Below are 25,463 nucleotides of genomic sequence, written 5' to 3'. Positions count from 1 at the left end.
TCGCCTGGAGAAGAGAAGACCGAGGGGAGATATGATTGCACTCTTCAAGTACGTGAAAGGTGGTCACATACAGGGTCGGGATCTCTTCTCGATCACCCCAGAATGCAGGCCATGGAGTAATGGGCTCAAGTTGCAGGAAGCCAGATTTCGTAGGCAATTTTGACTAAGGTACACATTTTTGCAAGCTATTTCTCATCATGTAATGAATTTTTGCATATTATTTTCACATATTCATTTTTATGACTACTTTCCCCTAATATATGCATTTTTCTAAACATTGGTTGGTTGGCAAACTACACTGCAAAATTTTAAAAAGTGTGAATTTCAAAGGATGGCTGATTTCAGCTCACATATTGTTTCAGAAAGTGAGAATTTGAAAGATCCGGCTTGAAATGAGAACTGAATAAAAATGGTCACCCATCTCTAATCCAGACATACACCATTTGGAGCAGTTACAGAAATTGGTTAGGAAGAAGTCAAATTCCAAAGGGCCAAGAATTTATGTGTGTGGTTTTTTTAATGCATCAGGAACTGGTTTCTGCTGATAGAGTTGGTTACCACAGTGCCAAAGATATGCCCTATAGTTTTGTACCATGTTCTTCTCAGGCAATGTGGTTTGTATTAAGGCTACTTTGGATTTTGGGCACCTGTTTCCCCCAGTAGAACCCTGCTGTGTGGCTTAGAGCTACAAACAGCAAGACTAGTTTCTGAAATACATTCCCCTTCCAATGGTTTGCTCTTTGGCATTCTCCAAAAAGTTTAACAGTTTGGCACTTGTGAAATGAGCCGACAAGTAACAAAACAAAGGGCTGTTAATCAGAGTTCTGTTTTCCTGAATATCAACCAGTTTAATGTGTGCAAACTTGTAAGTGATGTGTCCGTGACTCTGCTCAAGTTTTAAACGCCCAGCGGAACTTTATAAGGTTGTTCGGGGACTTTTACACTCTGGTCCTCAGAACGCAATAATACCATCAATAACCTGCTGTAATGAGTTTGCGAGACACTTCCAAGATAAGATCACAAACATCCGCCGGGACCTTGACTCCAATATTGTAGCAGTTGAGCCTAATGAGGTGTCCGGAGCACAGTCCTGTCCTGTTTTATTGGATGAATTTCAGTTGGTTCAGCTCGAGGACGTGGACAAGGTGCTTGGACAGGTGCGGGCGACCACTTCTGCTCTGGATCCTTGCCCCTCATGGCTAATAAAAGCTAGCAGGAACGGAACAGCCGGATGGGCCAAGGAGGTGATCAATGCCTCTTTACGAGACGGAGTGGTACCACCCTGCCTGAAACAGGCAGTGGTGAGACCGCTCCTAAAGAAACCCTCCTTGGACCCTGAAAATCTTGACAACTATAGACCGGTAGCAAATGTTCCGTTCCTGGGCAAGGTTTTAGAGCGTGTGGTCGCTCACCAGGTCCAGGCTCTCTTGGATGAAACTGATTATCTCGATCCATGTCAATCGGGCTTTCGGCCGGGGTTTGGTACAGAAACAGCCTTGGTCGCCCTGTATGATGACCTCTGTCGGGAGAAAGACAGAGGGAGTGTAACTCTGTTGGTTCTCCTTGATCTCTCAGCGGCTTTTGATACCATCGACCATGGTATCCTTCTGGGGTGACTTGCGGACTTGGGAGTTGGAGGCACTGCTTGGCAGTGGCTGTGCTCCTACCTCGAGAATCGTCTCCAGAAGGTGGTGCTTGGGGAGCATTACTTGAGTCCCTGGGTACTCCAATATGGGGTCCCACAGGGTTCAGTTCTGTCCCCCATGCTCTTTAATATCTATATGAAGCCGCTGGGCGAGGTCATTAGGAGATTTGGAGTGCGTTTCCAGCAATATGCTGATGATACGCAGCTCTACTTCTCCTTTTCATCTTCTTCAGGTGAGGCCGTTAATGTACTAAACCACTGCCTGGCCGCGATAATGGACTGGATGAGAGCTAATAAACTGAGACTCAATCCTGACAAGACTGAGATGCTGTTGGTGGGGGGGCTCTCTGCCCAGATGGTTGATGTCCGACCTGCCCTAGATGGGGTTACACTCCCCCTAAAGGAGCAGGTCCGTAGTTTGGGGGTCTTATTAGATCCGCTCCTGTCACTGGAGGCTCAAGTAGCCTCGGTGGCACGGAATGCGTTCTACCAGCTTCGGCTGGTAGCCCAACTACGACCCTATCTGGATAAGGAGAACCTTGCCACAGTTATCCATGCTCTGGTAACCTCTAGATTGGACTACTGTAATGCACTCTACGTAGGGTTACCTCTGAAGACGGTTCGGAAACTTCAGCTGGTGCAGAATGCTGCGGCCAGAGTTCTTACTGGGACAAAAAAATTTGATCATATAACACCTGTCCTGGCCCAGCTGCACTGGCTACCAATATGTTTCCGGGCCAGATTCAAAGTGTTGGTTCTTACCTATAAAGCCCTTAACGGCATCGGTCCGCAATACCTGGCGGAACGCCTCTCCCGCTATGTACCTACCCGGTCGCTGCACTCGACGTCGAAGGCCCTTCTCCGTGTCCCAACGCATAGGGAGGCATGGAGAACGATAACTAGAGCTAGGGCCTTCTCAGTGGTGGCCCCCGAACTATGGAACGCCCTCCCTGATGAGATACGCCTGACGCCTTCTTTGTTATCTTTTCGGCGCCAGGTAAAGACCTACCTCTTCGCCCAGGCATTTTAAAAATTTAAAAATTTGAATTTAAAATTGAAAATTTTTAATTATGTTTTATTGTGTATTGTATCCACTTGTATTTTAACCTGTTTTATTATGCTGTACACTGCCCTGGGAGCTTATTGCTATAGGGCGGTCTAAAAATGTAATAAAATAAATAAAATAAATAAAATAAAAACTATCGTCAAAGCTTAATTGCTAATGTATTTCAATGATTTATGGCCTTGCTTTTATCTAAACAAAGCTATTTACAGATGCTACAAAGGGGTGTGTAGCAAGTGTTGGGCAGTGGCTAAGAGACTGAACTATGAATCAGGGCGTTCCTAGTTCAAATCTTCCCTCAGCCATAAACTTACTAGCTAGCTTTAGGCAATCCTCTCTCTCTCTCTCTTTCTCTCTCTTCACTAGCCGCAGTCCCCCTACTTGCAATATGGGGGATAATGCTGCAGGCTTATCTTACAGGGTTGTTGCAACAATTACAACTAGGAGTACACACCATACACTTAAAACACATTTAAAGCACATAGTTTCCCCCAAATAATCCTGGGAACGGTAGTTTACTCCTGACAGAACTACAGTTCCCAGCACCCTTGACAAACTACAGTTCCCAGGATTCTTTTGAGAAAGTCATGTGCTTTAAATGTATAAATGTGCTTTAAATGTGTGGCATGTACGCAGCCTAAATAATGTATGTAAAGTATTCTGAACATCTGAAAGTGCAACATGAACATTCATTATATGCACATTATGGAATTTGAGTGAGGAGGGACTTCAAATGAACATTTCAATGGCATCTTAATTATGGGACTTGGGAATGCATGAGGGCCTCCCGGACAGCCTTTGGACATCTTACATGCTGTGTAAGAAGACAGTGCAGTGGTTCTGATGACTTCCTTGCTTCTATGAATAAGCCCAGCTGATGTGTCCCACCTATTGTTAATTAGATCTTATTCCATCATTTTTTTTACAGAAAGTTCATGCTTTTAAAAAATATTGTTTTGATTGAACTGTTGTAGGTATTGCATTTCTACTGTATTTTTTTTTACAAATGTGTGTTATTGCTGTTTACTGCTTTGGGAGCCTTTGGGCCCCAAAGCGGTATGTAAATAAACTATACCATACCACGCTATACCTATACCATGGGACAAAATGAATTTGGAATTTGAAAAATCGCCTGTAGTGCATTTATAATAATCCAACCTGATGGCTTTGTAGAAACTAGAGATGTCCCCCTACCTTTACAAAATATTTTAAAACTAAGAAATTCAGTTCAGGTGTAACAAGCTTCTCTAGTACATAATAAAACAGGCAACTGCGGAATTATATTGGAAGAAATAAAATCTTATTTGCTTATCATCTGAATTTTCTATATGTCCCCTCCCTCATTTTTAAAGAACTTCTTTAATGGCACCAGTAATTTGGACCTTATCCTTAGCATAACATTTTACTTTGTAACATCTGTTTTGTCTGGACACTGTTTTTACAGAGTTGCTCTTCATAGTTTTTTTTAAAAGTACTTATTTCACACGACGCTGAAGTTGGTTCCTAGTTCCCAGTTCCTTATTTGTGTGAAATTTCAGTCACTAACAAAGAAGAAAAGTTGACAGCTACAGCAATGTCAATCCAAATTTAACATGCCCCTGAACCCCAAAATAAATAATGGGGTACCTTGTATGATATATTGCTGTAATCAGGAGACTCTCCCTGTCAAGACTGACAATAAATTTATACAATCAAAATCAACAGGATTCTGATATTATCATAAATACATAATGATGTCATAAAATCATGAAAAATAAGTAACTGGGGGTACACGCCCCCAAATCTGCTCTGGGCCAGGACAAATCATATATCCCAGGAAAGGGGAGGGTGTCCCCTACGAGATGCCACTGCGTCCCGCCCGGCCCAGAGCTTCTGCTGGGCGCAGGGCACTCACGAGGGCATCTATGCGAAATCGAACTGGACAAAAACACGCAGAGATGAGCCGTCGGCTAAACAGATGTGGGACGCATTGCAGGAATTGTCCCAGGAATGGCAGCGGAGGCAGGAGGCGCAGAGAGCCCAGCTGGTGGGAGCTGTCAGGAAGCAAGAGGAGAAATGTGCCGAACCGGAGCAGGCTGCCGAAAGCAGACAGGAAAACAAGCGGGAGCAGCAGCGGCTGAAGTCTTGTGGGGCTCGTGGGCATCTCCGTAAAGATTATGCAATCAAGCGAAACTCCAGGGACGGAGGCTTGAAGCAAGGAAGTGTGAACTTTGTTTGTAAACAGAAGTCTAAAGACTTGGAACAAATTAACTTTATTGTTGACAGCGGAGCAAGCCATATATTAATCAACGACAGGAGTCTGTTTTACACGTCTACTGATGAGCAGGATTTTGTTTTACTTGCTGATGGATCACGGAATTCCGTAAAAGCACGTGGTCTGATTAAATTTGACAAGCTTGGCATTATGACAGACTGTTTGTTCGTCCCGGACTTGGCTCATAATATTTTATCAGTTAGCAAACTGGTAAGTTGTAATTATTCAGTTTTGTTCCACAAAGACCAATGTTTTATAATGAGGGGGGCTGAAGTGTGCATGCAAACCTTGACAAGATTAAGAAAACCCCTTTGCACAGTGAAGGCATGCGTTTGAAAGACTGTGGTCAGTTAATGGATTGTGATTCTTGTAATCAAGCTAAAATGACTATTGCACCAATAAACTGGGAGGCTGAGAGAACCACAACAGCTCCCTACCAGCTAGTTCATGTTGATTTAGCAGGGCCAATAAATGCTTCACGAGGAGGTGCGAAATTCTACATGGTATTGGTAGATGATTTTTCGAGATTTTGTCATGTTTTTCTGTTAAAGCATAAAGGTGAAGCTGAGCAGAAGCTGAAACTGTTCATTAAGAGAATCGAAACTCAATACGGTGTTACGGTGGGGGCTATACGCTCAGACCAAGGTGGGGAATTTATGAGTAAAGCATTGAGTGACTTTCTGGAGAGTAAGGGAATAAACCAGAATGTCACTGCTCCACACAGCCCGTTTTCCAATGGAACTGCTGAGAGAAAAAATAGGGTGCTTGGGGAAGCAATGAGAGCCATGCTGCTGGATTGCAGTTTAGGGAATTCTTTCTGGGGAGAGGCAATTCTTTATGAGAATTACATTCACAACAGGCTGTTACATAGTGCACTTGGAATGTCTCCTTATGAGAAACTGACTGGCAGAAAGCCTAAAATACAACACATTCAAAAATTCGGGGCAAGGTGCTGGATCCACATTCCACAGGGAAAAAGGAGGGGCAAGCTTGCGCCCAGAGCACAGCAAGGTTTTGTTCTGGGATTTCAGAATGCATATTTCACAGTTTGGTGTCCAGAAACACAGCAGGTAATTCTGAGCAGAAGCATTAAAGTCTCAGAAAAGCCTTGGGATCAAAGAGAGACAGTTATTCTTACAGGGTCAAATGACACACAAACACGAACACAATCACAACAGACATTTAAGCCAGATTTTGACATTAAAGTGGAAGGTACACAAATTCCTCTCAGAGATGCTTTGAATGAGCTCATTTCTGGAAAACGCAGATCAAAGAAACGAAAAGCTGAGGAAATGGATGATCCTGGGCAAGCGGTGCCAAGTACAAGCACAGGCTTAAGCACACATGGGGGGGCAGAGACAGCAGAAGCTCTGGTTCCTTTACGACGCTCCACGAGAGAGAATATAGGCAGACCGCCTGACAGATTTACAGTGGGATTGATTACAAGCCCAGGAATGCATAAACAGGTTGAAATGGATCCTGAGACACTTTATGTTACATGTGTTGAACCAAAGTTTGATTGAATAAAGTTCTAGCTGAATGTACAGAGATGTCCTGACATGTACTGTAATGTACTGAGATGTAATTCTGAACTGTACTGAACTGAAAAGGTATGATACAATGTATTGTAGAAATGTATTACTGTTTGACTATGTATTATGAAAATGTGCAGTCTTAATGGAAAAAGGGAGCTGTTGGGCTGTCACTGATAGGCATTACTACCTTGTGTTGTTTTCCATGAAGCCTGCAAGTTTTGGAGAAGTGTGAGAAGCAGCCTTATCTAGTATGGTCTGGGAAGCAAGGCCAGACAGTGGTTGACATGGTAACGGGATAACAGCTTGGGAAAAAGTGCTTTTACTATTGCTGCTGTCTGCTGAGCTGTCTGTAGTAGTTTTGTACTTTGAACGTAGTAGAACTTCTCTCCTGCGGGGGGGATCTTAAAGCCGCTGGCCTTAATGTCTGAATAAAGACTCTTACATGATTTAATGCCTCTGGAACGGTTTCTTGAGCAACTTAACTACAACGTAATGTATGCTGTTTCACACAACAACGCAGACACAATCCAACAGTACATGCCCCCAAATCTGCTCTGGGCCAGGACAAATCATATATCCCAGGAAAGGGGAGGGTGTCCCCTACGAGATGCCACTGCATCCCCCCCGGCCCAGAGCTTCTGCTGGGCGCAGGGTACTCACGAGGGCATCTATGCGAAATCGAACTGGACAAAAACACGCAGAAAAAAATAAGTAACTGGGGGTACATGCCCCCAAATCTGCTCTGGGCCAGGACAAATCATATACCCCAGGAAAGGGGAGGGTATCCCTTACGAGATGCCACTGCGTCCCGCCCGGCCCAGAGCTTCTGCTGGGCGCAGGGCACATGGGAGGGCATCTATGCGATATCGAACTGGACAAAAACACGCAGAAAAAAATAAGTAACTGGGGGTACACGCCCCCAAATCTGTTCTGGGCCAGGACAAATCATATACCCCAGGAAAGGGGAGGGTGTCCCCTACGAGATGCCACTGCATCCCGCCCGGCCCAGAGCTTCTGCTGGGCGCAGGGCACTCACGAGGGCATCTATGCAAACTCAAACTGGACAAAAACATGCAAAAAAAATAAGTAACTGGGGGTACACGCCCCCAAATCTGTTCTGGACCAGGACAAATCATATACCCCAGGAAAGGGGAGGGTGTCCTCTACGAGATGCCACTGCGTCCCGCCCGGCCCAGAGCTTCTGCTGGACGGAGAGCACTCACGAGGGCATCTATGCAAACACACTGGACAAAAGCAGAAAAAATAAGTAACTGGGGGTACATGCCCCCAAATCTGCTCTGGGCCAGGACAAATCATATATCCCAGCAAAGGGGAGGGTGTCCCCTACGAGGTGCCACTGCGTCCCGCCCGGCCCAGAGCTTCTGCTGGGCGCAGGGCACTCACGAGGGCATCTATGCGAAATCGAACTGGACAAAAACACGCAAAAAAAATAAGTAACTGGGGGTACACGCCCCCAAATCTGTTCTGGGCCAGGACAAATCATATACCCCAGGAAAGGGGAGGGTGTCCCCTACGAGATGCCACTGTGTCCCGCCCGGCCCAGAGCTTCTGCTGGGCGCAGGGCACTCACGAGGACATCTATGCGAAATCAATCTGGAGAAAAACACGCAGAAAAAATAAGTAACTGGGGGTATATGATTTGTCCTGGCCCAGAGCAGATTTGGGGGTGTGTACCCCCAGTTACTTATTTTTTTTGCGTGTTTTTGTCCAGTTCGATTTTGCATAGATGCCCTCGTGAGTGCCCTGCGCCCAGCAGAAGCTCTGGGCCTGGCGGGACGCAGTGGCATCTCGTAGGGGACACCCTCCCCTTTCCTGGGGTATATGATTTGTCCTGGCCTAGAGCAGATTTGGGGGCGTGTACCCCCAGTTACTTATTTTTTTCTGCGTGTTTTTGTCCAGTTCGATTTTGCATAGATGACCTCCCATGTGCCATGCGCCCAGCAGAAGCTCTGGGCCGGGCGGGACACAGTGGCATCTCGTAGGGGACACCCTCCCCTTTCCTGGGGTATATGATTTGTCCTGGCCCAGAACAGATTTGGGGGCGTGTATCCCCAGTTACTTATTTTTTTTGCATGTTTTTGTCCAGTTCGATTTCACATAGATGCCCTCGTGAGTGCCCTGCGCCCAGCAGAAGCTCTGGGCCGGGGGGGACTCAGTGGCATCTCGTAGGGGACACCCTCCCCTTTCCTGGGGTATATGATTTGTCCTGGCCCAGAGCAGATTTGGGGGCGTGTACCCCCAGTTACTTATTTTTTTTGCGTGTTTTTGTCCAGTTCGATTTTGCATAGATGCCCTCGTGAGTGCCCTGCGCCCAGCAGAAGCTCTGGGCCGGGCGGGACGCAGTGGCACCTCGTAGGGGACACCCTCCCCTTTGCTGGGATATATGATTTGTCCTGGCCCAGAGCAGATTTGGGGGCGTGTACCCCCAGTTACTTATTTTTCATGATTTTATGACATCATTATGTATTTATGATAATATCAGAATCCTGATGATTTTGATTGTATAAAGTTATTGTCAGTCTTGACAGGGAGAGTCTCTTGATTACAGCAATATATCATACAAGGTACCCCATTATTTATTTTGGGGTTCAGGGGCATGTTAAATTTGGATTGACGTTGCTGTAGCTGTCAACTTTTCTTTGTTAGTGACTGAAATTTCACACAAATAAGGAACTGGGAACTGGGAACTAGGAACCAACTATTAAGAGCAACTCTGTAAAAACAGTGTCCAGACAAAACAGATGTTACAAAGTAAAATGTTATGCTAAGGATAAGGTCCAAATTACTGGTGCCATTAAAGAAGTTCTTTAAAAATGAGGGAGGGGACATATAGAAAATTCAGATGATAAGCAAATAAGATTTTATTTCTTCCAATATAATTCCGCAGTTGCCTGTTTTATTATGTACTAGAGAAGCTTGTTACACCTGAACTGAATTTCTAAGTTTTAAAATATTTTGTAAAGGTAGGGGGACATCTCTAGTTTCTACAAAGCCATCAGGTTGGATTATTATAAATGCACTACAGGCGATTTTTCAAATTCCAAATTCATTTTGTCCCATGGTATAGGTATAGCGTGGTATGGTATAGTTTATTTACATACCGCTTTGGGGCCCAAAGTGATTGAAATTTCACACAAATAAGGAACTGGGAACTGGGAACTAGGAACCAACTTCAGCGTCGACATTGATTGTGTGTTAAGTGACCATTCTGGGCTTGTTTATATCTAACGTGCGTTTGCCGGATGTGTCTTTGGTTAACTGCAAGTGCGTGTATCAAGGGTGGGGCCCTGTGGCCCTGGACAGTCGCTGGGCCCCCAACTCCCCCCATCATCAACACCAGCATCCCTGAGGACTGACCATGCTGGCTGTTCCGGATGATGGGGGCGGGGCGGCCACAACAATGTCCAGAAACCAATCCTTGTGGTGTACAGGCAGACTAGACAGGCTTGGCAAGGGGAACTGGCCATGGAATGAATTTGGTTGCAGTGTCTTGTGGAGGGAGTGCTGCCTGCTGCGGGCCATTTGCGGTGTGTGTATGTGTGTTTCTAGGTGGTCACTAGGTGGGTCACTTCGTTCCAAGGCAGACGATTGTATTCTAGGCAGAACTACTCTCCATTCCAAACAGGGCAGCCAAACTCCTGTCTGGGGCAACACAGGGGGCTCATCCAGACGGAGCGGGATAATCCAGGTTTTCCATACCCGCTCTGTCAGCTGAGAGTCCTCACCTGCCCCTTTTCCCGCTCTTCCTGCTTTTTGCTGATATTAAAAACACGCTTTTTTACCGGCCGCACACGCAGCCCGAACATGCGGCATCTTCTCGCTTTTTTCCTGTCCATGCCCCCGACACATCCCACTATGTTCCGATTCGTTGGGAAAATATGACATCTGCTCCCCTCTCCCCTTCCACTGCTATCAGTTCTGCACATGCGTGCTTGAATGCGGAAGCGCGAAAGTTTGAATTTCCTGTGGGCACAATGGAGGTCATGGTCCAAACCGAATTTGGAGGAGGGGGCCACGAGTCCTCCCGTAGCCTGTGGGGCCCTGGGCAAAATCATAGGTGGCTGATGAAAGGGCGGCGGGCAGCACAAAGAACCCACTCAGGCAGGGGATTCGCACCTCCCCCCTAAAAGCCGTGAGCACGCCTGCTTCACAGCTGATGAGCCGGGATCGGGCAGCACAAGGAATTCACTCAGGGGATTCAAACCTCCCGCCAAAGTGCCTCACACAAACCCGATTCACAGCTGATGAGCGGAGGGGGGGAAGCTGTCCAGCCACTCATCTGGGGATGGGGGGTGCCCCAAGAGCGGGAAGCGGCTTACGAGGCTGCACGGCTACAAAGGAGAAAAAGACGCCACAGCCCACCCAGCTTCTCATCGCACACAAACAACACCTATGGTTACGGTGTCCCCCACTTTACACCATGTCTGCTTGGCAAGTCTTGCAGAACTGCGCATTCGTGGTAAACCAGAATAGTTATTCCATTTAGCAAGCGGCTTCTTGGATATTTCCCGTTTCAGCTTGCCAAACACTCCCTCTGGTTACAGTTAGCCATAAGTCAGGATCGCAGCTAATTCCGTTGCTATGGGCGAAAGGCTATAGCTCTGTGACAGAGCACCTATAGCAGCATATCTGCTTGGCAAGTCTTGCAGAAATGCGCATTCGTGGTAAAGCAGAAAAGTTACTCCATTTAGCAAGCGGCTTCTTGGATATTTCCCTTTTCGGCTTGCCAAACACTCCCTATTGCAGCCATTTATAAGCCCCTGCAAGTACATCATAATTTGGGTGCAAAAGTGATTTGTGTTTCCCCTTCCAGTTTCCCCTTCCTTCTGCTGCTTTCACAAATATGCTTTCTTGCATTTCTGCAATCATGTTAATCCAAAACGGTTAAACAGCTTTTCCACCATGACTTCCTGCTTCTGCGCAAACCTGCATTTCTGCACCTGCGCAGTATATCCAACAGCACTGATTGGCCACGTTTTCCCGGGCGATGTTTCCACACAAGCGCAAACGTGCAAAGGACAGGATTGGCTGGAAAAGAGGAGGGGGACTGGGGAACCGCCCCAGGACTGCTCATGCAACAGCATCATCTCTTAAATCCGCGGTATTGCATCCAAGTGGCCGAAGGAACCGCGGATGATTCACGCTTTTTAAAAGTGTATCGCATTTTCCGCGGTTGTGCGAAAGCGGTCATGTCACACATTTTGCAGTCGTCTGGATGAGCCCAGGGTTAGGCTAGTTCTGTGCTTGGTGAGAATCTGCCTGGCCTTGGCTCACTGAGCCGACGTCCTGTAGTGGTTACAGTGTTGGAGTGGGACCTGGGAGACCAGGGTTCAAATCCCAACTCAGCCATGAAACTCACAGGGTTACCTTGGGGGCCAGTCATAATCTCAGCTTAACCTACTTCACAGGGTTGTTGTGAGGATAAAATTGAGAGGGAGAACTATGTATGCCACCTTGAGTTCCTTGGAGGAAAGGTGGGATTAACATGTAATAAATAATAATTAACTGCAGTGTGCTGGGGTAGCCCCCTCTGGGTGCCCGGCTTCCCCAGGTTGCACCCTGATGGCTGGAGGCGCTATTGTGCTTCTATTCTTTAACAGACGTTCGTCTCGGCCCTTTAAACGGCGACCTCATTGCCCAAAACCAACATGGCTCTTCCAGATAGGTGATCGTCTGATGCCCCTACCAAAAATGGCTGCCGCAGAAAAAAAGAGGCACCTTTTATGGATAAAGCTCCGGACGCCCGCATCCAACATGGCGTGCCGAGGCTTCAGGGTGGCTCTGGGCATGTGCAGGGGCGAGCAATAGTTTCTCTTGCTGCAGGGGGCGTGGCTGTCGGGGGAGGACGGCGAGGAGGTCGCGCTCCGTCCCCCTCGCTCCTCCCCCACCCAGAATCCAGTGGCGCCCGCAGGAGCCTCCGCCGCGTCCCCCAGGTAGGAAGGCGCCCCTCCTCATTCCGCGCGGGGGGACAACTCTTTCTTTCCTGCTTCTGAGCGGAATTAATTGGTTTTGGGGTGGGGGCGATGTCCTCCCTGTCCCGAGGGGGCGCCTCAAGGAGCGGGCGGGGAGAAGCCAGACGGCGCGGAGGGGGTTCCCTTTGGCCCGCGCTCCCTGGGGCTGCCCCCTTCCCGGGCGCGTGTCGGAGGTGGCGCCGTCGTGGGTGCAGCCGCACCTCCTCGCGTGTCTGGCGCGCCCCGTCCGTCGGCGGGCCGCTGCTTCCTTGGCGCTTGGCAGCAACTCCTAGCGTCGGTGGTGGGGCAGGCCCGTCCCTTCCTGCCCGCGGGGCTGCTGCAGTCGCGGGCGAGGCCCAGGCAGATTCCGCTGCCCTCGGGGAGGGTTTCGCGGAGGGAGGAAGGGTCTCTGCCCGGCAGCTGCCAGCGTGGAGCTTTCGCAGCACCCCTCCCCTCCCGCTAGGCCGTGCACTGATCCTCCCCCACCCCACCCCACCCCACCCCGAAGAGGTTCGTGGAGGGGGCTGTCTGCTGCCGCCTGCGCTGCTCGGCGGGTGCTCGGGCGCCTTTGCAGAGGGTGCTCCTGGCGAAGGGACAGGACGGGCGGCGGGCGCCTTCTCCTGTTCGGTCCGGTCCTGACTTCGCACGTGACTCCCAGATGTGTACAAACATCCGATCCCCGCGCCCGGGCGGCACTTGCCCTGTATAGGCGAGGCAGGCGCCTCGGGCTCCCTCTCCGCGGGCCGGGCCAGGGGAGGGCGGCTCGTTCAGGGTCTCCTCTGGGGCGGGCCTGCCGGGAGTCTACCGCTTGCCCCCTCTCCCACAGTGCCCCCTGCCGGGCCTGCTTCCCCCCCCCGCCCCTCTCCCTCTCTCCCGCCTGCGCCTTGAGGCGCTCCGGAGGAGGGCTGTGGCTAGCCAAGGGCGCGGTCCTCGAGGGCTCTGCTTGTGGACGGGCGGGCGGCAGGCCCCTTTGGCAGGAAGTGAATCAGTCCTCGTCTTCCTCCCGCTGAAGCAACCCGCGGGAATCGCGCTCTCTGCAATCCGGGGCCTCCGGCAGGGCGCTCAGCTCCCCCTCCCCCAGCTTTTAACGGGAGGCTGAAGCCGGTGCCTTCCCTCGCCCAGGCTCCGTTCGGTGCCCCCTTCCCGGCCCCCGGATCGGCCTCCTTAACGGGGACAAGCCAGCTGCCGGGCGCTGGTCCGGAGACGCGCCCGCTCAGTTTAGCGCCAAAGAAAGAGCCCCCTTTTTCTCGTGGGGCTGCCACGCTTGACCTGCAGGGTTCCTCATCGCCAGAGGGGGCTCCCCACTCGCAGTGGCCGGGAGCACCGGCAGGGGTGGTGGCAGCTGCGGGGAGTGGATAAAGTGCCTGCTTCCCCCTGGCTTTCTAGGTTTTGCTGCCTCTTTTGAAACTCTCTGACGGTGGGTTTGATTTCCCTTGGTTTGCACCGGTCGGTCATATGCATCATTTTTCCAGCTTCATTGGGTGGGGTGGGGTGTGTTAGGGAGCCCAGCTGCCCTCCTCTTCCTCCTCCTTCCGCACTTGATGAACTTCCAGTCAGCCATGGGTTACTCATCCTCCTCTTCTGCCCTTCTGCATTTTCTCTTTATCCTTTGGCAGCTTCAGTTTGCTCCTCTCACCCTTAGGCTCCTTTTTTGCACCAAGATCCTCTGCCCGTATTTGTTGCCTGTTATATTCAGAGATCCAGATCTAGTTTCTGGAGCTTCTTTCTAAAAAGGCTGCCCTCATCATTTTGTAGCCCCAAACTCTGTTTTCCTTGTGTAATGAGAACTCAGAAATAAACCAGGGCAGAGTCTACAGGGAAAAGTGGAACAATTTTTTAAATGTAAAAAGCTCTCACCAAATTGCAATGAAAAACAACTGTAAGTTGTTTGATGTCATATTTGCTCCACAGGGCATCCTGATTGTGGCATATGTTGCTAGTTTTTATTTCAGTTAAGTTGTACCTAATTTGTTTCATTAACCTACTTCTATTTTTCTGCTCTGGTCTCTGCTTGATGCATTTCCTTATTTGTAAAGTTGCTGTTGTCCTGGTTCCGTATCTAATTTGTGTTTTGAACATTCAGAAACTGATGTTACATTCCCTTGCGGGGATCATCTCCGTCCACCTTGGCCCACTTTGTTTGGGGCTTCTGAATCGCCAAGGTTCTTCCCCCATGGGGTGCGTGGGATCCTCCTTGCTCCCCCAACGAGCCCCCGGATCCTCTGAGCTGTTCATAATGGCGCCCTGCGCTGGCTGCCTAGCACACTGATCTCAGAACAAGGTGGCGATTGTGCCGGTAGGGAGGCTCTGGTGGGTGGAGAACACAGCCAGCCCTCTCTCACTGCTCCACTTGCAGGGCCTGTGTTGGGAAGAACAGGCACGCTCCAGAGAGCGCAGCCTTGTGTCTTATTCATCCCTAATCTTGCCATGGGGAGACCCATGTGGTGAAACTGACCAGACCTTGCCAGGGAGAGTGCAGCTGAAGGCTGGAAGTGGGAAGGTCTGGGAGACTATATGGCAGCCCACTTAGAATCATAGAACAGTAAAGTTGGAAGGGGCCTATAAGGCCATCAAGTCCAACCCCCTGCTCAATGCAGGAATCCAAATCAAAGCATTCCTGACAGATTGCTGTCCAGCTGCCTCTTGAAGGCCTCCAGTGTCGGAGAGCCCATTACCTCTCTAGGTCATTGGTTCTATTGTCGTATGGCTCTAACAGTTAGGAAGTTTTTCCTGATGTCCAGTCGAAATCTGGCTTCCTGCAACTTGAGCCCATTATTCCGTGACCTGCACTCTGGAACGATTGAGAAGAGATCCCGGCCCTCCTCTATGTAACAGCCTTTCATGTGCTACCATATCTCTCCTCCTATCTTGGAGGAGGAGGCCCCTCAGATGCACCCCAGACGCATGTGGGGAGAACACTCTGTGGCCTCCAGTTCAGAGCAGCATTCTCCGGAGCCCTCTGTGGTTTCTGTGGAATGGGAATGTCAATAGCAAATGACAGCAAGATCAGAAGGAGAAGCAGGAAATGCCTTGGGCTGGTCCTGGCTGCAGTGTGGGGCATCCTGGTTTCCTGGGCCTCTGGAGTCTCCGGTCGGTCAGGACCTCTGGCCACCCTAGTGCAAGCACAGGAATGCATGGCATCCAGCCTGTGAAGGATAAGGACCCAGAGCGGTCTGTGTCTGTGTGTGGAGGGGGTGGGGAACAGCAGTGCATTGGCTGAGTCAGAAGTGCAGGGTCCCTTCGTGTTAGTCACAGCCCCTCCCCTCCCCCCTTTTTCATGCCGAGTTGAAAATGAGAACCTTGTTAATGTCTTCTCCCACAACAGACATTCCTAGGAGCCAATCAGCATGAAAGGGGAAGGTGTTAGCTACTGAGAAGAGTCTTCTCAGTGGCTGACTAGCCTTGCTCCCAAAAAAGTAAAGGGTCTAAGACCCTTTGAGACTCTGGACGACTACACCCCTGGTGAGGAAGAGACATGGAGCCCCCCTGGAGGGGCTGTGGTCTTCAGGGAGCAAAACATTTCATGCCCTTGGCAGAGGGAGGAAAGTCTGCGGCTCCTTTTTGAATTTGCTTTAGAACACGGTGTGGGCGTGAATATTGTTATAAATTGCCTTAAGTTTAGCTTTCCTGTAGGCAAATAACTTGCTGGAATTAAATACACTTGGCAATGATTGGAATGATGGAAGATTCAGGACCGACAAGAGAGAGTCCTCCTTCATGCAGCACATGCTGAAACTATGGAATTCGCTCCCACAAGATGCAGTGCTGGCCACCAACTTGGAGGGCTTTAAAAGAAGATTAGACAGATTTGTGGAGGATGAAGCTGTCAGGGCCACTGGACATGATGGCTGCACTCTGCCTCCACAGTTGGAGGCTGAAGGCTCTGAATACCCGTTGCTGGGCTTGCAAGGGGGGGAGTGCTACGGCTGCTGTGCTCAGGTCCTGTTGGGGGCTCCCCGTTGGGGGCACCTGGTTGGCCATGGTGAGAGCAGGATGCTGGACTAGACAGGCCCCACAGGGCTCTTCTTACGTTCTTACCATTGTTTCCCTCTGTCCAGGCTCCCCCTTTTACATCGCTGGGCAGGTCTTCATGCTACATTTTGCATTTAACCCCCACCCCCACCCACCAGGGGCTTTCCCCTCCTGTTGCTGTTTCCTGTGTCTTCTGACTCTGCTGGCTGGAGGAGGCCTGGACTGTGGCTGGCTACGAATTCCATATTTGGTAGCAGTCATTGTTTACTCCTTAGCTTGGGGGGGGGGAGAGAATGCTTGCAGCACAGTTTCCCTCTCACTGTTGGAATCTTCTGCTTGCTTTGCAAGTGCTGGGATGAAGCTGGACAAGGCAGCCGTGGAGGCCAAAGGCTGGCGCCCTTGGGCAGGAGACTTGGGCAGGCTACCGATATGTTTCCGGGCCAGATTCAAAGTGTTGGTTCTTACCTATAAAGCCCTAAATGGCATCGGACCGCAATACCTGGTGGAACGCCTCTCTCGCTATGTACCTACCCGTTCACTACGCTCGACGTCGAAGGCCCTTCTCCGGGTCCCAACTCATAAAGAGGCCCGGAGATCAACAACTAGATCTAGGGCCTTCTCGGTGGTGGCCCCCGAACTATGGAATGCCCTCCCAGACGAGATACGCCTAGCGCCTTCTTTGTTATCTTTTCGGCGCCAGGTAAAAACCTACCTTTTCGCCCAGGCTTTTTAAACATTTTAAATTTAATTTTAAACCTAATATGGATTTTAATTTATAAACTCAATGGCAATTCTATTTCGGATTTTTATCATGTTATATTTTTCACACTTGCTCATATTTTAATTGTGATTTTATTTGTTGTACACCGCCCTGAGAGCTTTCTGCTATAGGGCGGTCTAGAAATGTAATTAAATGAAATGAAATGAATGAACTTCCTGAGGGGAGTGTGTGTGTGTGTGTCTGTCTGTGGAATCTGCTTCACTTTTTTATGGGTGTGTGTGTGTGTGTGTGCAAAGGCCAGCATTTTGTTAAGATAATTTCAAAGCGTATATAGCATCTTTCCTCACCTTTCCAGTTTTCTCTGCTCCTGTCCAACTCAAAATCAGTTGGACTTCAATGGCCCATGAAAAGATTCTTGTTGTTGTTATAGTATTATTAATAATACTTAAATGTATATCCTGCCCTTCCTCCCAGTAGGAGCTCAGGGTGGCAAAAAGGCTGAGTGAGGAGGAGGACTGTCTAGAGGTTGGGAATGGCGAAGGGGGCTTGGGCCTGGCTGTTTGCCATCTGGGGACACCCCACTTCCTTTTTCTTTGTTGCTGCCTGTCCTGGTCTCTCTTTTTCCATGCTTAAGCATATTAACCACCATGAGCATCTTCGAGAGAAGTCAGAAAGGCAGGAGACAAATATTTTCATAAATTAATTAAATAAATACTTGTAAGACGTCTTATAATGTGTGTTAAGGACCCTGCAATAGGATCTTCCATCATTTGATCTCTTTTCTGGGTTTAGAATCTGTTTTTAAAGATTGGGCATGTGTTTATCATTGTTCACCTTTAGGTTGTAGTGCTTACATTGAAATTGGTGAGAGTCTGCTCCAGATTTGAGGATTGCGCAGTGCAATTTTATGCATATTTACTCAGAAGTAAGTCCCTTTGAGTTCAGGGGAGCTTTACTCCCAAGTAACTGTCTTTAGGGTTGCACCCTAAGCCTTGCAGAGCAGTTGTTCTCCACCTCCTCCCCACTCTGAATGAGAGAGCTGCAGGGCTGTTTGTCGCTTCTCTGTGGGGGCCCAAATGTGAGGACAACCAGTGGAGGGTGCAGCTTGGTAAACAGGCATCTTGGGAGGGGGGCAGGTATTGTTTCTGTACTTACTTTAAGCCCTTGTGGCGTATCCAACAAATCTCTCCTCTCCCATGCCCCCCAATCTGCCCTAGAGGATTGGGGGGACCTCCATAGCAGATTTGCTGCAGGGGTGGGGAAGTTCATTGGGTGAACAGCAGTTGTTGTATGGTGCAATGACTTGGTTGGCTACAAGCCGTTAAGTTGGGAATGCCAGTTGTAGCCCACTCTGCACCTGTGTGAAGCAGCCTGTTTGGTGAAGATGCAGCTGTTCAGTTCTTCCCACGGAGAGGTGCAGTACCCAGAAGGGTGCCCCTTGAGAAGGGGGTACTCAAAGCATTTCTACCTTGAGCTGGAAAAGCTGCCAGAACGGCTTACAAATCAAGAAATATCTTGCTGTGGGCATTCTGGAAAGCTGGCGTCTCCGGCTGTTGCCACTGTGGGCACCTCAGAATAAACGTCAGCCAGCTGCCATTGCTGTGGCTCTGAATCTTTTGCTCCTTGTGTTTCTCATAAATGGTCGGAAGTGCTTTCTGGTGCCTTTTGCAGGAGTACATTGTTTGCACAAGCAGGCAAATCAGGAGCAGGGGGTTGGACTCGTTGGCCTTACAAGCCTGTACAAAAGGGACGGGCTCCACTTGAACTGGGATGGAAACAGACTGCTGGTGGCAAAGCAGCTTTTAAACTGATTGGGGGAAAGCTGACAGGAGCTGAGGGGGGTCTGGTTCAAAACAAATCTCTTCCCCCCCAGGACAAAGACATAAAAATGATGGAAGTTTAAATGGAGTAGGTGCAGAACTAGGCATCGTTGAAGGGTCAGGTGCAGGACAGCAATCCTGAGAAACCGAAGTACCGCAGGCCAAACCAAAAGGGCCAAAGCCATTAGAAGAGAGGCTCTATGCAAATGTCTATATGCTGAAGCCTCAGAACCAAGATGGCGGAACTGGAGCGCTTGGTCTTCGAGGAGAGCATTGGTATAGTGAGCATCATGAAAACATGGTGGAATGGAGAAAACCAGAGGGACACAGTTATCCCTGGATATAAACTGTATTGCAAGGACCGTATTGAAGGTGATGCCGCTCTGTATGTGAAAGAGGGCACTGAATCCAGCAAGTGAATCCTTGAAGAGGCAGGCTCCACCACAGAATCGCTGTGGGTGGTGATATCGGGCCCCAAGAGGATGTCCTGTCGTCCCCTTGACAAAAATGCTGAGGGGAGATCTTGAGATGAAAAATGAAACTGAACAAGCATCCAAACTAGGAAATGTTTAGTAATGGGTGACTTCAACTACCCTGACATAGACTGGCTACATATGGGTTCCAGTCGTGACAAAGAGGTGAAATTTCTAGATACCTTAAAGTGACTGTGTCCTAGAACTGACCAGAGGGACAGCGACTGGGGACTTAAGTGGCACCCAGGACCTGGTGCCAGATGCAAGTGTTGTCGAACTGATTGGGAGCAGTGACCATAGGGCTATTAAATTAAACATACATGTAAATGGCCAATTGCCAAGAAAATCCAACAGAGTCATATTTGATTTTGAAAGAGGAAACTTTCTCCCAAATGAGGGGATAGGTAATAAGAAAGTTGAAAGGCAAAGTCCAGAGGGTCAAATCACTCCATAATGCTTGGGAGTTGTTTAAAAACACAATAACAGACGTTCAGCTGGAGTGAATACTGCGGATCAGGAAAGGTACCGCCAGGGCAAGAGGATACCAGCGGGGTCAACGAGCAGAGTCAAAGAAACTATTAGAGTCAAGAAAACTTCCTTCAAAAAATGGTGTTCCCAAGGATCAGTATTTGGACCTGTGCTTTTTAACTTGTTCGTAAATGATCTAGAGTTAAGATTGAGCAGGGAGGTGACCCAAGTTTGCTGATGATACTAAATTGTTCAGGGTTGTTAAAATAAAAATGGATTGCAAAGAGCTCCAAAAGAATGTCTCCACTTGGAGTGAATGGGCTGTAAAATGGCAAATGCAATTTAATGTGAGCAAGTGTAAAGCGATGCATGTTGGGGCAAAAATCTTAATTTCACATATACTCTCCTGGGATCTGAACTGGCAGTGACTGACCAGGAACGAGACCTTGAGATTGTAGTGAGTAGCTCAATGAAGATGTTGACCCAGCGTGCGGCAGCTGTGAAAAAGGCAAATTCCATGCTAGGGATCATTAGGAACGGTACTGAAAATAAAACTGTCAATATCATTATGCCATTGTATAAATCTATGGTGTGGCCGCATTTGGAATACCGTGTACAGTTCTGGCCGCCTTACTTTAAAAAGGATTTTGTAGAGCTGGAAAAGGTTCGGAAAGGGCACCTGGAATGGTCAAGGGGATGGAGTGACTGCCTTATGAGGAAAAGTTGCACTATTTGGGGCTTTTTAGTTTAGAGAAAAGGCAAGTAAGAGGCGACATGATAGAAGTGTGTAAAATTATGCATGGAATAGAGAGTGGATAGAGAAAAGCTTTTCTCCCTCTCTTGTAACACTAGAACTCCTGGACATCCAATGAAGCTGAACGTTGGAAGATTCAGGACAGACAAAAAAAAGGACTTCTTCATGCAGCGCATAGTAAACTATGGAATTTGCACAAGAGGCAGGGCTGGCCACCAACGTGGAGGGCTTTAAAAGAGGATTAGGCCAAATTCATGGAGGGCAAGGCAATCAGTGGCTACTCACCCTGATGACTATGCTCTGCCTCCATAGTCAGTTGCCAGAAATCGCAGGAGGAGAGAGTGCTCTATGTGCTGAGGTCCTGCTGGTGGGTTTCATGTGCAACTGGTTGGCCACTGTGCAAAGGGGATGCTGAGCTAGATGGGCCTCCCTGGGGCTGGCCAGTGCCTGGATGGGAGACTGCCTAGGAACCACATGTATGCCACCTAGGGCTCTGTGTCAAAAGGAAGGTGGGGTGTAAATGTGAGAAGCAAATGAAAATGGTAAATGATAATAGACCGTCTGCTTTGCATCTGGAGGGCCTCCGGTCCTGTCCCAGTGGCAACCCCAGTTAGGGCTGGGAGGAAACCCTTGCTGGAAGCCCGGGAGAGGCACAGCCAGTGAGTGTAGACAGCACGGAGCTCGACTCACCAAAGACTGGCAGCTTCCTCGGGTGGGGAAAGGATCCTGATGTTTTGGGGGAGAATATGCATGCGAGCCATACCTGATGCAGCAAGGCAATCATTTCTGCGGCATCCAGGATTTTTCTCCAGTGCTGACTGGGCTAGCTGTCGCAGAGGCATGTGAGATCTCCCCCAAAGGGCTGTTCGGTTGAGTGATGCAAGGGAAGGGGGCTAGGCAGTGACTGATTTGCTTCTTGAATCAGTTTCCTGTTACACAAGCTCAGTCTCCACCACTACCTGCCTTGCACATTTCTGCTCTCACATGAATATCTCAGCCCTCTTTCATGAAGGGTGTCTGTGGTTCACTCGTTTCAGGCCCCTGCAGAGTTGACTGTAACTGGAACCTCATCACTTTGGGAAGTTCTGGCTACCCTGACATAGCATTCAAGGAGTGGCAAGAGACATTTTTCACCACCAAGCACAACTCTGGAGATGAGGGTCTTCTGTGTACAACACGCACTTAACTTACAGAACTCCCTTCCAGAAAGTGGGGCCTGCTAGCTGGAGTCAGCCCCATCAAGGACAGGCCTGTTAATCAACACTTTTTAAAGCCATACTAATTAAATGTCACCTTCATGTTTGGGGATGGCTTGGGTTGGGGGAGAGAAAAGTGCTTGTCCTTTATGCCCTGGCTGGCCAGTGCTGGAGGCAGAAGGCTTTTGCCTCCACCAGGCAGGGTGGGTTGTGTCTTGCTCTTCTCCCTGGGTTCCCTGCATCAGTCGATGTCCAAGTTTCAGTTATACAGGTTGGATGTGAACGAGTTTCCTGTAGAAAGTCAGACAAGTAACAAGGTCTAAGAAAGGGGTAGGCAGGAGTCTCTTCAGCAGCCCAGTGCTTTGGCCCCAGAGTGGTGTCTTGCCGCCAGCTGTTTCTTGTATCAGTGGAAGCCAAGGCAAAGTTTAACAGCACAAGTAGCAATGCTGGGGGAACAGAAACATAGCCAGGCTTTCCTGTGGCTGCTGTGTAGCTGTCCATCACTCCCTCTGTGGTCCCTGGAGAGCTCCTCTTCCAAATGTGCATGGAAAGCACCAACCAGCAGGCAGAAATGTCATGAACAGACATCACTCGGGGCATTCCTTCTCCTCTCCTGTTTACATGATAGCCATGGGAGTTGCAGGCAGAACCAACATCTTTCCTGACCGCATCCTAAAGCGCAGTGCTCAGCACATGTGCGTGTGTGCCCATGCATGCAGCTACTGGTGGGAAATGGGAGCTCCTGGCTGCTGCTGGGACAAAATGGCTTCCAAGTCCTGCTTCAGCAGTAGCCAATTTATTTGCTACCAGTATTTTGTAGTATAACACACAACTGGCAGCTCTGGGTATTTGCATCGTGGCTGCAAGGGTAGGGCAGCCCCTGCTCTAGCAGCAACCCAGTGGGGCAGCTCAGTAGCACCAAGCTCTTGTTCTGTCTCTGCTGCCACCACCCACTTATTGGACACCCAGGGCAAAAGTGCCAGTTTCACATTGCCTTACTGTGGTCTCCTCAAGAGTAGGAGAACAGCCATCTGAATTCCAAGTCTCCTGATCGGCAACTTCAGCCCATCTCCGTGGGGAAGGGCTGTAGCTCAGGGGCAGAGCCTCTGCCTTGCATGCAGAAGGTCTCAGGTTCAATTCCCAGTGGTGTCTCCAGGTTGGGCTGGGAGAGACTTCTTCCTGAAACCCTGGAGAGCCGCTGCCAGTCAGTGTAAACAATACTGAGCTAGATGGACCAGTGGCCTGGCCTGATGCAAGGCAGCTTCCTGTGTCAGCCCGATGGGGCATGACCCTCCACAAGGCAGGGTCCCCAGTTCCCATCCTGGACAGATACTCTAGAAAGATGCCAGTCTGTGGTACTGAAAGCCACTGAGAGGTCCAGAAGAACTAGCAAAGAGACCCTCTCAAGAGATAGCTGGACAGCCATCTGTCAGGAATGCTTTGATTCGGATTCCTGCATTGAGCAGGGGGTTGGGCTTGATGGCCTTATAGGCCCCTTCCAACTCTACTATTTTATGATTCTATGATTCCCTGTCCAGGCAAACGCGGTCAGAAATGCCAGCATGGAAGCTCTACTGGCCAGCACTGCTCTGAAGCAATGGGGGCAGAGAGTTCTCGGTTGTCATCATTGCCATAGAGCATTCTGCACAAGGAGCTCCAGTCCATCATGGGGCTTATAGTCTGTTGGTGCGTTGTTCCAGATGGCCACTGGGCTGCTCAGGATCCATTTAGCTGTTGGGGGTGCCGATGGCAGGGAAGGGGGCTGATGCCTGGGGCAGCCCACTAATGCCTTTTTGAGTGGCATGGCTCTTTATCTTTGCGTAGCGTTGTGCTAGAGCGTGGCTATTCCCACCCTGGAATGATGGGCAGGATCCTGACTCGCCTGGTGTTTTGCCAGGCCTTTTCCTCTTTCCCAGCTGTGGTCCTGCATGGCTATAGTTGCAAGAGCACGACCATCTCCTCTTCTAGTCCCAAAGAGGAGCCCGTGGAGCAAGGCAGGTTGGTTGTCTCAGCACCAAGGAGAGCTCCCAGTGAGCAACTGGCTCCCAGGGGGCTGGAGGTAAGCTGAGGCCTGTGGAGCCTCTACCTCTCCCAGGCTCTATCCGTCCCCCTTTGGAGTTCTAGGGCCTCCTAAGGGCCCAGCCCTCTAGCCTGAAGGCAGGCCCCTCTCCCACCCTCCCTTGCCCCTTGCCTGGTGTGCTCTCTGTGCCATCGGACTGTTGAGGCAGCATGGGAGGCACTAGACACCTCGGGCCCAGGGGAAGAGGCCCGTGATGGGCCAGGCCCTAGTCCTGGCACTGCACAATCCACTTCAGTGAGCTCCTGCCTGATAGCTCTGGCTTCAGTAGGCCCCTGGTCATCAGGGTCAGGACACGGGGACCAGACCCTACGACAGACCCAAATGCCATCTCCCCCCCCCCAATGTCTGATCAGGCAACAGGCCACCTAATGTTCTCCAGAATGAGATCCATGTCCCATCACCTGCCTGAACTGCCCTTCCGCATTTTCCACAGTGGCCAAACAGACCAGTCTCTATGTGCAATAGAATGAATGGACGCAAGTCTGGCATCAGAAATGGCAATACTAAAAAAATCAGTGGGGGATCAGCTGCAGCTTCCGGACCAACCTCAAGGGCAGCCCCACATAGAACGCATTACAGTAATCCAGCCTGGAGGTTACCAGTTCATGGACAACAGTGGTCAAGCTATCCGGGTCCAGAAACGGGCGCAGCTGTCTTACCAGCCGAAGCTGGCAAAAGGCACTCCTAGCCATGGAGGTCACCTGGGCCTCTAGCGACAAAGATGGATCCAGGAGCACCCCCAGACTACGGACCTGCTCTTTCAGAGGGAGTATGATCCCATCCCAAGCAGGCAACTGACCAATTATCTGAACTTGGAAACCACCAACCCACAGTGCCTGCGTCTTGCTAAGATTCAGACTCAGTTTATTGGCCCTCATCCAGCCCACCACCAAGTCCAGGCAGCCGTCCAGGGCTTGCATGGCCTCACCCAATTCAGGTGTTACAAAGAAGTAGAGCTGGGTATCATCAGCGTATTGCTGACACTTTGCCCCAAATCTCCTGATGACCGCTCCCAAGGGCTTCATATAAATGTTAAACATCATGAGGGACAAGATGGTACCCTGCGGCACCCCACAGCACAACTGCAAGGGGGCCGAAAGACAATCACCTAATGCTATTCCCTGAAAATGACCCTGAAGATAGGATTAGAGCCACTGTAAAACAGTGCCTCCAGTACCCATCTCACCAAGTTGGCCCAGAAGGATACCATGGTCAATGGTTTCAAAAGCTCTGCTGAGAGATCAAGTAAGAGTAACAGGGTTGCAGTCCCACTGTCCTTCTCCTGATAAAGGTCATCCATCAGGGTGGTCAAGGCCGATTCAATCCCATAACCAAGCCTGAACCCAGACTGGAACATCGGGTTCCATGGCCCTTCCTAGTTGATGTGAGTCTTTTGGTGCAGGAATGCCTCTTGCCATGAGAATTCAGGGCCCTTGCTTGCAGCCGCGTTTAAGTATGGCAGTCTGCTTCCTAGAGCAGTCTAAGCCAGGCCTGGGATGCATCAGCAACT

General features: G+C 49.6%; 3 protein-coding genes across 5 annotated transcripts in view; 1 reads left to right on the top strand and 2 right to left on the bottom strand.

The window, feature by feature from the left end:
- The window catches only part of LOC133375596 (uncharacterized), a 50,188-nt gene extending 37,914 nt beyond the window's left edge, over positions 1-12,274 (bottom strand). Inside the window, exon 1 of the mRNA XM_061607339.1 lies at positions 12,237-12,274. Within this exon, the coding sequence (XP_061463323.1) occupies positions 12,237-12,274 (38 nt within the window). The remainder of the gene's footprint in view (positions 1-12,236) is intronic.
- Positions 12,275-12,288: 14 nt separating this feature from the next.
- On the bottom strand, positions 12,289-13,141 carry LOC133375594 (basic proline-rich protein-like). Its single transcript, XM_061607338.1, has 2 exons — positions 12,961-13,141; positions 12,289-12,839 (listed from the first exon to the last, which is right to left on the bottom strand). Exons 1-2 carry the CDS (start codon positions 13,139-13,141, stop codon positions 12,289-12,291), a joined length of 732 nt encoding a protein of 243 aa, XP_061463322.1.
- The window catches only part of TLN1 (talin 1), a 62,182-nt gene continuing 49,063 nt past the window's right edge, over positions 12,345-25,463 (top strand). For 2 of the 3 annotated variants that reach the window (XM_061612496.1, XM_061612468.1), the window contains exon 1: positions 12,345-12,451. The gene's annotated coding sequence lies outside the window, so the exon portion shown is untranslated. The remainder of the gene's footprint in view (positions 12,452-25,463) is intronic. The other variant, XM_061612486.1, reaches the window with a different exon arrangement.

The sequence above is a fragment of the Rhineura floridana genome, chromosome 1, assembly GCF_030035675.1.
Source record: "Rhineura floridana isolate rRhiFlo1 chromosome 1, rRhiFlo1.hap2, whole genome shotgun sequence".
NCBI lineage: Eukaryota > Metazoa > Chordata > Lepidosauria > Squamata > Rhineuridae > Rhineura > Rhineura floridana.
This window is presented reverse-complemented; position numbering and strand designations above follow the sequence as displayed.

Coding starts and splice junctions, on each gene's coding strand:
- LOC133375594 (XM_061607338.1), bottom strand. CDS start 13,141: ATGTTTGTACACATCTGGGAGTCACGTGCGAAGTCAGGACCGGACCGA. Junction 12,840..12,960: donor CCTCTTCGGGGTGGGGTGGG/GTGGGGTGGGGG, acceptor CCCCGAGGGCAG/CGGAATCTGCCTGGGCCTCG.